We start from the raw sequence: 12156 nt of genomic DNA, 5'->3' as shown, positions 1-12156 counted from the left end.
GCTCTTCTGATACTGCCATGACAAATCTGATTTTGGCTGTGGTCTGAGAATTAAAGAAACCTGTAGATGGTGCAGACTGATAAAAGAAACAAGGTTTTGTAACTCCGGATGTTCGCCTAAAGGCGTTTCTGGAAACCCGTCCCTGGGACTTCTTACAGTGAGGGATACAACAGCCATTACTCTTATTAATTTTAAAGATGCCTTGAAGCTTTGTGTAAAAAATATCTCCCTCAAATGGAAGGCAATTAGTTTGTTCTTAGAGGAAACATCAGCTGACCACGTCTTCATTCTAGCTGAGTGACTTGCTGCCACGGAAAACATCATAGTTCTTGCTGCTAACCTTACCATGTCCACCAATACATAACACAGGTAGTAAGTCATTTCTTCCATGAGTGAGAGTCATTATTATCTACTGTGAACAACTGGGACTGAAGTTGGTAACACGAGCGAGTTATGTGAACACAGAACAGTCGGTTCAACAGAGTAGGCATTCGGTTCAACAGAGTAGGCATTTGCTACTAAATTCATTTTCACTGCAGCTGCATCTACTTACAGTGTACTGCCACACTAAGCATTGAATTCAGCAGGTGAAGTGTACAACATCTTACAATGCTGAGAACATTTATCTTGTCTCAATGATATTCTAACTATGGAGTGAATAGTAAAAAATCTACAGGTTCCTCCACCCTTTCCAATAGTTTGTGACAGGCAGTTTCGTAAGTTGTCTCTTGAACATGGCTTTGAGGAAGGCTGTCTACAGAAGCTGAAGGCATAGAAGAGGAACCCAACTGTCTACATTGTCCTTCTGAAAGTCCTCAGATTCAGAATAACCTTCATGCAAGTCAGAGAACCTGTGATCTCAGGGCCTGATTCAGAGCCGGACGCCATTTGCGCTTGCTCGTTCAGAAAAAGGGGCTGGATATTTTAATAGAGTGCTCGTTCTTTGTGGTCTGTTGACGCCTCTATGTCTGAGCGAGCGAACAAAATATGCTAAATAGGCTAAGAGACAACCAAGTGACGTGGCCGATGACGCTGCTTTGTTAATTATGCACACCCTTAAAACGCCCGTATTGACCGTTTAGCACGCCTGCGTTCGGATCTCCACTCCCCGTTTACAAGCACCTTCCCCTGTTACCACCCACAAACGCCTCATCCTGTCACTCAAATTAGCAGACACTCGCTATTTTGCGAACACACGATTTCCGACCGCACTGACTGGTTGGCGCATGCGCATTACGACCCATACGCATGTGCAGATGTGCGAACATCGCTTGGAGCGAACGAGCGCCCGCTTACGAGCAGCTCTGAATCAGGCCCTCAGTGTGGACATGTCCCTTGGAGCAAGATGTGGAAGATTGGGAAATGCACAACTTTTAGCAAACCATAAGCTTGAATATCTGAGAAGAACATGGTGTGGGTTTTGGCTCAGACAAATGAACACTTTGTACTGCATGTGCTGCGATAGAGAGAGGTTTGTCAACTTGTGTGGTTTTATGCTTCCTCTTTTCTGAGATCAGCCATTTCTTCAGAAGAAAGTGCATATATGATAACATATAAACTGTATCAGATAATCTTTACTTATCTGACAGATTTAAGACAAGTAAAATATAAGCAGAAGTAGAAAATGGGACAAGAAAACAGAGGTACCTGTCAGCTATAATTGTAGTGGCCATTATCTGTAGTATATGGTGTCCACAGAAGAACAATTAACAATACAGTGGACATAACTTTCCCATAGCAATTTACTAGTCAAACTTGTAATAACCAGCCAAGGTTCAGGTCAATCTCAGTAAGGGATTTTGACAAAAATGACTACCACCAAGTCAGTGATAAGACACCGCATCCTAAAGCTTGTAGCCAGACCAGAAGGTGGGAAATAAATCTTGCAACTTGCAGGACAATCACCCTTCCCTGGCAGTTAAGAGTCCTAAACAGCAAGATGAATCTGTTCCTGCAGCCTCATCTCCGGCCAGAACACAGAAAACCACCCAGCAATAACTGGAGTCTAAAACTGCCCAGAAGGAACCCAGCAAAGAGGGACACATCCAATCAAATATTATTATGCATATTAGTGCATTAGTGGGTTGGGGAGAAGAATGCTGAGACGGGAGCAATAGAATGACTGTACTGATTAGAAACACACTCATTAGGTATGACAATGAGACAAGAACTAAGCTATCAGCGATCACAGAAAAGAGCCATAACTGTGAAAGGATAGAGGCGCCTCACGCAGGGGAGACATTTACTCAGCAATAGCAATGTGCAAGGCTCGAGGCTATACAAGCCCCAGTTACATGACTAATAGGCTAGTGTGTAAACCAATAAATAGAGCTTAGGATAATAAAATAATATTAAAAAGGCAGAGACACCTCCCAGTTCCGTGTATCCTATTGGCAAAACAAAACATCTAATAAAAGGAGTCTGTGCTACAGATGGAAGTTTTCTCCTGCCTGCCTAACACCTATGGGCTGTAGGAGGAAATTACATAGAACATTTCATGATTACAACATATTCCATTTTTACGATGCGATATCAGCTGTCCCCGCGAGTGTTTTCACTGCTCCTTTTCGGAGCAGTGAATCTTTTCACTGCTCCTATCGGATCAGTGAGGGAACTGCGCATGCGTGACCTACAGGTCACGCATGTGCACAAGCGCCCCGACATCCGGCGGAAGGAGCCGCACAGGGGCGGAGGGATCCAAAAAGTATCCCTCATCGCAACCCGGACCTTCTTCCCATAGGGAAGGAGCGGGTTTGCGATGCTGGAGCAGCAGCATTCAACATCTGAAGATGGTGAATGCTCCCGCAGTCAAGCTTAGAAAATATATTTTTGGAGCTTGATGAATTCTGTCCCCATAGTAGTGTATGGGGACAGCGGGCCATTCCGCAAGAGGAAGGTAAGTAGGAGATATGTGTGATATCTCCTGCTTTACCATCTTGATGAATGGCCTGATAACTTAATTTTTACAATTGCAGGTGAAAATGTGCATTTTCACCTGTTTTTGAGAAAATGAAGTGATGATGAATAGGCCTCTAAGTGATGTAAAATGTATAATGCCATTCCTTCTTCATCTGCACAGAACCTTACATTTCTAAAGAAGAATGTTAAGATCCCATATAACAATATACAAGGACTGCCAATATATGTATAGACTACAGTAAATAATGGGTCTGATGCAGGGTTATTGGGCAAAACAAAAAAAAAGTTAGTATGGCACATATGCAGAGCCATAGACATCTTGGGGCGCATCCACCTGTGCACTGGCAACATACCTGTCTGGCTTATCATAACAAGTCATCATCATCATCAGCAGCATTTGCACTTGCCCTAAAGCAGGTGCCAAAGATACACCTCCTAACTGATGTATATGTGTTTCTTCAGGTCAGCAAGAGCATGTTAAACTGCTTCTTCCATTCCCAGCACAGGATGCAGTCAGGATACCGGCGGGTACTATCCCGCCCACCAATATCCCGACACTGACAGCCTGACAGGGGACTAAAGATAGGCGTTGAAATCCCGACGCCTATCATTAACCCCACTACAAAATACCGACATCCAGCATACCGAACGAAGGTAAGCCGGGTGTCTTAGCGTCTAGCCGTGGGGGTGGGGGAGGGCTAGGCACCCCCCGGGAGGGTTAGGGTAGGGAAAGGCTATTCAGCCGCCGGCATTAAATACCGATTCCCCCAGCACACCTTTCCAGACTCTGGCGCAGTTGACAGAATTGTGCATGCAAAACTCAGAAAACTGCCATTTTCAGAGTTTTGTATGCATTCCTCATATGTACCAAGCCCTGGAATGCGATACTTTCTGGAGCTGGACCTGTTAGGCAACGCCATCTATAGATAGCATGTCTAACAGAAGCCTATGAGCTTCTCTTCGGAATGTTCACTTACAGAGATCCAATTAGATCCTTCTCAGTGTCCCCTGAGCCATGTATGCACAGATAGAACTCCCAGGTCATAAACCCATAAGTCCTGTTTTAGGAAAGCCAAAAACAGCTGTCCTTTGCGACTTTAATCGCACTACTAAGTACATACCGGCGTTGTTAATGCTGATATGTACCCGATAAGTGGCGGGATGTACCGCATCCATAATGTGATGCGCAGTAATTCCCGTCCCCAATAGCTCTACAAACAGTGAATTCTGATGACATTGCTTATCATTGTTGAATGCTGATGCCAGTCCTGCTGTTCATTAGGAAAACTTGTGTATTTTGTATATTACAATACTCCCCATTCAAACATTCCAGATGTTAGTAGTCAACTATATAAAGGCATTTATAATTTGCAATATGGGATATATTATCTTGTACACTATATATAGTGATGTCAAAACATTAACAGTTAAACAAATAGCACTGACAAAAATGAGACTGTTCTATCATTGTACGTTTACTGCAAACGTCAACTTACCCGCGCTTAACCAATTCAAATACTGTAAAACAAGAACAGAAAAATATCTGTCATTATTTTGCCCAGGTCAAGAAATATATAAACATTGACAGAAATATATTCTTGCTTTCTGATGTAACATATCCCAGTGACTTCGGTACAAAAAAAAACAAAATGAACCAACAATGATAATCCATCTTGTACAGCCATGGCCAAAAGTTTGCTGCTTCAGTGTTTTTAGACCATTTTGTCAGATGTTACTATGATATACTGAAGTAACATTACAAGCATTTCATAAGTGTCAAAGGCTTTTATTCATAATTACATAAAGTTTATGCAAAGAGTCAATATTTGCAGTGTTGACCCTTCTTTTTCAAGACCTCTGCAATTCGCCCTGGCATGCTGTCAATCAACTTCTGGGCCACATACTGACTGACGGCCGCCCATTCTTGCCTAATCAATACTTGGAGTTTGTCAGAATTTGTGGGTTTTTGTTTGTCCACCTGCCTCTTGAGGATTGACCACAAGTTCTCAATGGGATTAAGGTCTGGGGAGTTCCCTGTACATGGACCCAAAAATTTCGATGTTTTGTTTCCCGAGCCACTTAGTTATCACTTTTGCCTTATGGCAAGGTGCTCCATCATGCTGGGAAATGCATTGTTCATCATCAAGCTGTTCTTAGATGGTTGGGAGAAGTTGCTCTTGGAGGATGTTTTGGTACCATTCTTTATTCATGGTGGTGTTCTAAGGCAAAATTGTGAGTGATCCCACTCCCTTGGCTGAGAAGCAACCCCACACATGAATGGTCTCAGGATGCTTTACTGTTGGCATGACACAGGGCGAAGACTTTTGGAGGATGGCCTGGTGTCAAGGGCAGCAAGAAGCCACTTCTCTCCAGGAAAAACATCAGGGACAGACTGATATTCTGCAAAAGGTACAGGGATTGGACTGTTGAGGACTGGGGTAAACTTATTTTTTTTAACTGAATCCCCTTTCAGATTGTTTGGGGCATCTGGAAAAATGATTGTCCGGCAAAGGAAAGGTGATCGCTACCATCAGTTTGATATATAGGGCTGATATATATTTACTATAAGGGCTAGTTCAGGATTAGCATCCAGTTTGAAACACACTCTTGAATAGCGGTGGTTTTTGTGTGACACCCACTGCAGTAGTAGGCCAATTGCTCAGTACTGGCTACATTATCTCAGGATGTGTGTCCAACATTATTGGAAAATGTAAATATACAGTCACTAGTTTATTTTTCACTATACTTCCATATTTACTTATTATATTGATTTTTTTTCACTATTGTGGTTTTCAAACATCAGGTATTAGCTTTCCTGTGGCATTTCTCCTCAGTCAGTCATAATGATTCATGTGATCTGCAATCAAGTGCTAATTACTGGCCCATTAGTGCTTCTGTTAGCATTATACTTGGATTTTAAAGTGGTAACATATCACATACCACTCTACAGAGTACGAATCTAAAAAAACATGTGAAGGTTAAACCTGGAAAGAGGCAAACTGATGGCAACAATATAATTTATAGGCCCATCTAGTCCGTTGTTTTGTTTATTTGTATGTAGTTTTGTTTTAAATAGTTTAGATCTACAATGGTGCGTACACACGAAGCAATTTAAATGATCGATTTGAATAATATCGATATCGTTAACGTTATTGTTCAAATCGGTCATTTAAATGGACCCTATCAACTCACCATTGCCCAGCGATGTGCGGCCACGTCAGGACAATAGCGATACCGTCCATTGGCCTAGCATGCTGGTGAACTTGCTCGATATCGAGCAGGTTACTATAGGGACCCGCGTCGCTATAGTCGCCGGTGGGTAGGTGGTGTGCTGGATGATCGATATTGATCATCCAGCACACCACGGAGGGTGCATGACGATCAGCCAGCGGCTGATCGCTACGTGTGTATGCACCATAATAGCTATATGGCTGTCCCAGTTTCCAGCAGGGTTTGCAGAGAGTCACGAGGATTGTACAGGGGAACAATTGTACAGAGTAATGGTGCGTACACACGTAGCGATTTAAATGATCGATCTGAACGATAACGTTATCGTTATTGTTTAAATCAGTCATTTAAATGGACCCTACCAACTCACCATTGACCAGCGATGCGCGGCCACGTATGGATAATAGCAATATCGTCCATCGGCCATGCCTGCCGTTCAACTTGCTCGATATCGAGCAGGTTACTATAGGGACCCGCGGTCGTTGATCGCTATAGTCGCTGGTGAGTAGGGGGGGGTGCACAACGATCAGCCAGCGATATCATATCGCTGGCTGATCGCTACGAGTGTATGCACCATAAGTTGGTTCCCTTGCAAAGTATAAATAAGGCACAATGCTCTGTTAGTGTAGAATCATTTACTTCTGTGGAGGAACATTGCTGAAATAAGACAGGGGTGAGGAGTATACATTTTGTAACCATAGAGAGCTGTTTTGTGGTCTTTGAGTCTCACCCTATACTAAGTGACCATGCCACCTTTAAATTGGAATTTAAACAAAACCAATAATAACATTCCATACACTGAAAGACACAATTCTAGGAAAAAAGAATAATGCATGCCTAGATAGTTTTAAAGTTATAAATCCAATTTGTTCTGAAATCCCAATAAACCTTCATTTTGTTCATTCCTCTCTGTCATTAGTAAACTGTATCAGCTAAAGCAGTGTGAAATATGTAAGCGCAACATTATATGGCTCATGCAGACACACTGAAGTGCCAAAAGTCATGGGGTAGATGCCTAGTATTGGGTAGGACCCCTCTAGCCCGGCAAAGTGCAGAATGCTCCTCGAACCAATTGTGGACAACTTGAACCGATGACAGTGCATTAACCTGCTGGAATAATCCATTTTTGTGGGGGTACATGAAGTCCATAATGGGCTGCAAATGGTCACCAAGCAATGCAACATAGCGGTTACCGGTCAATTACATATTCAGATGGACCAGCGGCCTCAGGCTATGCCACGTGAACACACCCCACACCATTCTGGAACCACCACCAGCCTGCACGGTGCCTTGTTGACAAATGCGGTCCACGGCCTCATGGGGTCTGCGCCTCCCCCGAACCCTACCATCTGCACCAACTGTAACTGTGTCCCTTCGGACCTCGCCACATGTTGCCAGTCCTCCAGAGTCCAATTAACTACTTCACGAGCCCAGGTGGGGAGCTTTGTGCGGTGTCGTAGTGTTAACAGGCGCACTATGGTGGGTATTTTGCTCCCATATACCATGGAAGCTAAAGAACGCTGCTCTGACCTGCTGGATATGCGTCTGGTACTTCCTGCATTGAATGCGGAAGTGATTTGAGCCAGTGTCGCTTTTCGTGATTATTAAGCACCAGTGGTCGACCACTGCGCTGCCTACGGTGGGTGATAATGTCTTCAATGAGCTATTACTGGTACACATGTGACAACATACATCAAGGAATGTTGAATGTCTGCACAACTTCGGAAATGGAATGTCCCATCCGTCGGGCACCCACTATCATGCCCCATTAGAACTACGATAATTCACGTCTCCATGCCATGAGCAGCCTAGGAAGTGCTCATACTGACTCACGATATGTGAGATTGCATTTCAGAGATATCACAGTATGGTGACGCCACCTACCATTATCTTTACATACTGCGATCCCATGACTTTTAGCACTTCAGTGTATATACAGTATGCAAAAAACTCTTAATAAATAAATAATTAGGTCTGGTACAGGCGCTTTATTATATTCTAGTAATTGACTAACCCATGACATTAAAATATTACATTCAAGGATAATATGATGGTCCAGTGCTAATTTCTGTATAAACTAACAAAACATATACAGTAAAAAATCACTATATTTCATAATAAAATACAATTCATTGCCACGGGCTACAGTCATGTATCCCAAACTCGTTTCTCAAGCCACCCTAACAGTCCAGGTTTTAAGGATATCCATGCTTAAGCACAAGTGACTTAATTAGTACCTAAATCAGTTTGATTTAATAATCTGTGCTTAAACATGGATATCCTTAAACCTGGAGTTTTACGGGTGCCTTGAGGACTGAGTTTGGGAAACCTCAACAGCATAATTGTACCATGTTGATATTCAAGCTTTTATTTCACAAGGAGCTGAATACATTAGGACATATAAAGGTAAATAGTGGAATTATATGTTAGAGCAGTGGTTCCCAAACTTTTTCAGTTCATGGCACCCTTAGGGTCACCGTCATTTTTTCAAGGCACCCCTAAGCCAAATTACTTACCGAGCGGTACCTTTTTGACCCAAGTAGTTGGGTCAAAATTACGTAATTAGTATATAGGTCAGGACAGAAATACTTTTGTTTCCCCCACCCCCCTCCCTATAGTCAGGGCCGGATTGAGGGCCACATGGGCCTGGAGATGAAAATGACCAAGGGTCTATTATGAGAAGCAGAGGGGCGTGACCAGTGCTGTGAGGGTGTGGCCAGTGCCATGTGGGTGTGTACACCAACTATACTATCAGCCCCAATGTCTCCGTAAATATGTGAAAGAAAAAAAATGCTTCATTTTGTGAGGTAAATAGAAATACAATTTTCTGACTTATGATTTAGGGATGACCGTGTGGAGAGCTGATGGCCAGTCAACATCATGTTGTCATGACAATGGGCCTATTTTTATGTGGAGGCCTGGAGCTGGAGCTCCATCCGCCCCATTGTTAATCTGGCCCTGCCTATAGTTAGTATACAGACAGTGCCACTCACAGCTGTTCCCCCCCCCCCCCCCACAGTTAGTATACAGTGCCACTCATAGCTGGCCCCCCCTATAGTTAATATACAGACAGTGCCACTCATAGCTGTACAATGCCAGTGCCACTCATAGCTGTTTCCCCCCCCCACACAGTTAGTATACAGTGCGACTCATAGCTGCCCCCCCTATAGTTAGTATACAGACAGTGCCACTCATAGCTGTACAGTGCCAGTGCCACTCATAGCTGCCCCCCCTATAGTTAGTATACAGACAGTGCCACTCATAGCTGTACAGTGCAAGTGCCACTCATAGCTGTTTCCCCTCCCCACAGTTAGTATACAGTGCCAGTCATAGCTGTTTCCCCCCACCATCCCATAGTTAGTATAGAGTGCCAGTGCCACTCATAGCTGTTTCCCCTCCCCACAGTTAGTATACAGTGCCAGTCATAGCTGTTTCCCCCCACCATCCCATAGTTAGTATAGAGTGCCAGTGCCACTCATAGCTGCTCCCCCCCACCCCAGTTAGTATACAGTGCCAATGCCACTCATAGCTGTTTCCCCCCACACACACCCCTCCCTACAGTCAGTATATAGTGCCGCTCATAGCTGTCCCCCCCACCCCATGGTTAGTATACAGAGTGTGCCAATCATAGCTGTCCCCCCACCCCCCAGCCTCCTCCCTTCCTATAGAAGCTAACGTTACTTACCTTTACTACAGAGCTCCAGCGCTGCAGCTGTTCCCTCAGCTCTTCAGATCCTCCAGCCACAGTGTCAAAACAGGCAGCCCAGCCCACTGCCTGCACCTGTCCGATCACATCTGAATTCCGCCCCCCGCACCGCCCCATCATGCCTTCGTCTCCAATAATGATGAGAGCAGCTTCCCTCCAGCTGCGTCCCCCTCCTGTGACAGCGCCTTACTGCCGCTCCGGATCCAAGCGCGCTGCAGATATAGGAAAAAACTGGCAGCAGCTTCCGTCCGCGGCACCCTGGTTACAACGCTGCGGCACCCTAGAGTGCCGCGGCGCACAGTTTGGGAACCACTGTGTTAGAGCAATAGTGTGTGTGCTCGGTAAGCAGAATTCTCTGACAGAATGGGTCACGGTGCTTGAAGTAAAGGAAAGGTTCTCTACCCATATATAGATGGTCCTCGCTGGGGTCATCCAGCACCTAGCAACACAAGAAAAACACTGTCAGATATAAAGCTGTGAAAAATGAAACCTTACCTAATATTCTCTAATAAGGATTTATATCCACTGTTTATATCAGTCAATGTATCAAATATAAACATAGATCAAAGTCACTGATGTTTCAGAATAGGTAAGTATGAAAACAGTCTAAATAAAGGCAAAGGTACTGCATTACTCAATTAAGTGTTTTTTTATCTATATATTTTTCTTTATTGAAGTAATAGCATCATGCAAAAACAATGATAGGTAAAGGTACATATCGCAAATCACAATGAACTCGATAGTAAGTATATAGTGTTATATCGCAGTGATTACAGAATATGTAGTACATTGAGAACTAATTACATGGTAATTAGTACATTCGGATGTAAAATGAATGAACATGACTGGGTCCAGAATCAAATAATGAATTGCACAAAAGAAAAGGTCCCAGAGCTCACCCATCAGGCCAAATAATTGGCATCTAAGAATGTCTTTATCACTAATATAATGTTGCACCTGTAAATAATCAAGGGGAACCCACGTATTGTTTCAGAATTTCGCACAGCAAAGTTGTTTAGGTCCATAAAATAAAAAAAGGAAAAATAAATTTTACTCATACCCACTGACTGTCATGCGCATTCAATCCTGTAAAATGTCATCACTTATATTTTGAGAGCAGCGAAGTCACAGCTGTAACATATACACAACCGTAACAAATAACTTATATTTGTGGGACAGTGGAATTAAGCAAAGGTACACAAAGGTGAAGTTAAAGCATCCCCGGTTATGAAGATAATCTCATAAAGGCATCTTTCCCCAATAAAATAAAAAGGGTATTAGCTGCCATACTATATGGTCATGGAACTCCTCATTGACTTCTACATTACAGCGGGGGTACGTTTTATATATATATATATATATATATATATATATATATATATTGTGTGGTAGTCGCATTATTGTGTATGGTCGCACAATAGCGTATACGTACTTCCGGTTGTGCTGCCACGTGTTTAAATAAAGCCGTTGAGGTTTACATTTTTCAATTGTTTTCAGTATCTGGGTTAACGTGTATTTTTCTGCGCAGGAAAAAGTGTGTAATAGTGAGTATTTGTTGGTAGGGGTAACTTGTTCCCTACAGTTAGAGGTACCGTATGACCTTTAAGGGCTAAGTGCTAGTCGCTCGGTAAGCAGCTTACCGTTCTATACACAGTAGCAGGTGTACATGTTGTCTTTGTTGTAGACAGGTGCGTGGAAGTAGCCGACATAAACTTCCATAGGTGTGGAAGTTGCCTTTTTCAAATCTTATCCAGGTGTGTGGGCACTGCCGTTTAAATCGTCCACAGGTAAGTGAATCTTGATTGTCTTTCACCAGTTTAAATATTTATTGAAAAGCATAGGAGTTGTCTCAGAATGGGGGCCATACAAACAATAGAGATGTTAGACAATGATGTGCTGCTAATGGAAGCGCCGTTTGGATTGGCCCGTCGTATTATGCATACTAAGTACGGTACTTATGCGATAAGGTATTGTGATGTATGGTTTAAAATGACGATGAAAAGTGTTAGACCGTTTCCCAGAATTGGTAGTTTTGATAAAAATGTACTAGATAATGTCCGGGATCACATCAGTCTGATGCGCTCCCGAGAGAAAAAGGCAAAATATTATGAATGTTTAAAGTTGTGGCAGCATGAAGTGGATGCGTGGCTTAAAAATGTGCAAGCGACGCAAACTAGTGTTGCGAGCGCATTGCCAGAGAATACATCCGCGACACTAAATTGCAATACGGGCGAGCCGCAAAATGGCGTGCACGTGCAGCAAGGTAGCGTTGTGGAGAGTATTGTCAGCAGTTCACGCTCACC

At 43.3% G+C, this 12156-nt stretch overlaps 1 protein-coding gene across 3 annotated transcripts in view; it reads right to left on the bottom strand.

Moving 5' to 3' along the window:
* CAMKK2 (calcium/calmodulin dependent protein kinase kinase 2) overlaps positions 1–12156 on the bottom strand; it is a 134226-nt gene that overhangs the window by 45494 nt on the left and 76576 nt on the right. For all 3 annotated transcript variants that reach the window (XM_088449186.1, XM_088449187.1, XM_088449185.1), the window contains exons 7-8: positions 10256–10292; positions 4416–4437 (exon numbers count right to left, since the gene is read on the bottom strand). In XM_088449186.1, coding sequence (XP_088305312.1) covers positions 4416–4437; positions 10256–10292 — 59 coding nt within the window. The remainder of the gene's footprint in view (positions 1–4415; positions 4438–10255; positions 10293–12156) is intronic.

Source organism: Taudactylus pleione, unplaced genomic scaffold (assembly GCF_031769625.1).
Source record: "Taudactylus pleione unplaced genomic scaffold, aTauple2 ptg000479l, whole genome shotgun sequence".
Classification (NCBI taxonomy): Eukaryota; Metazoa; Chordata; class Amphibia; order Anura; family Myobatrachidae; genus Taudactylus; species Taudactylus pleione.
This window is presented reverse-complemented; position numbering and strand designations above follow the sequence as displayed.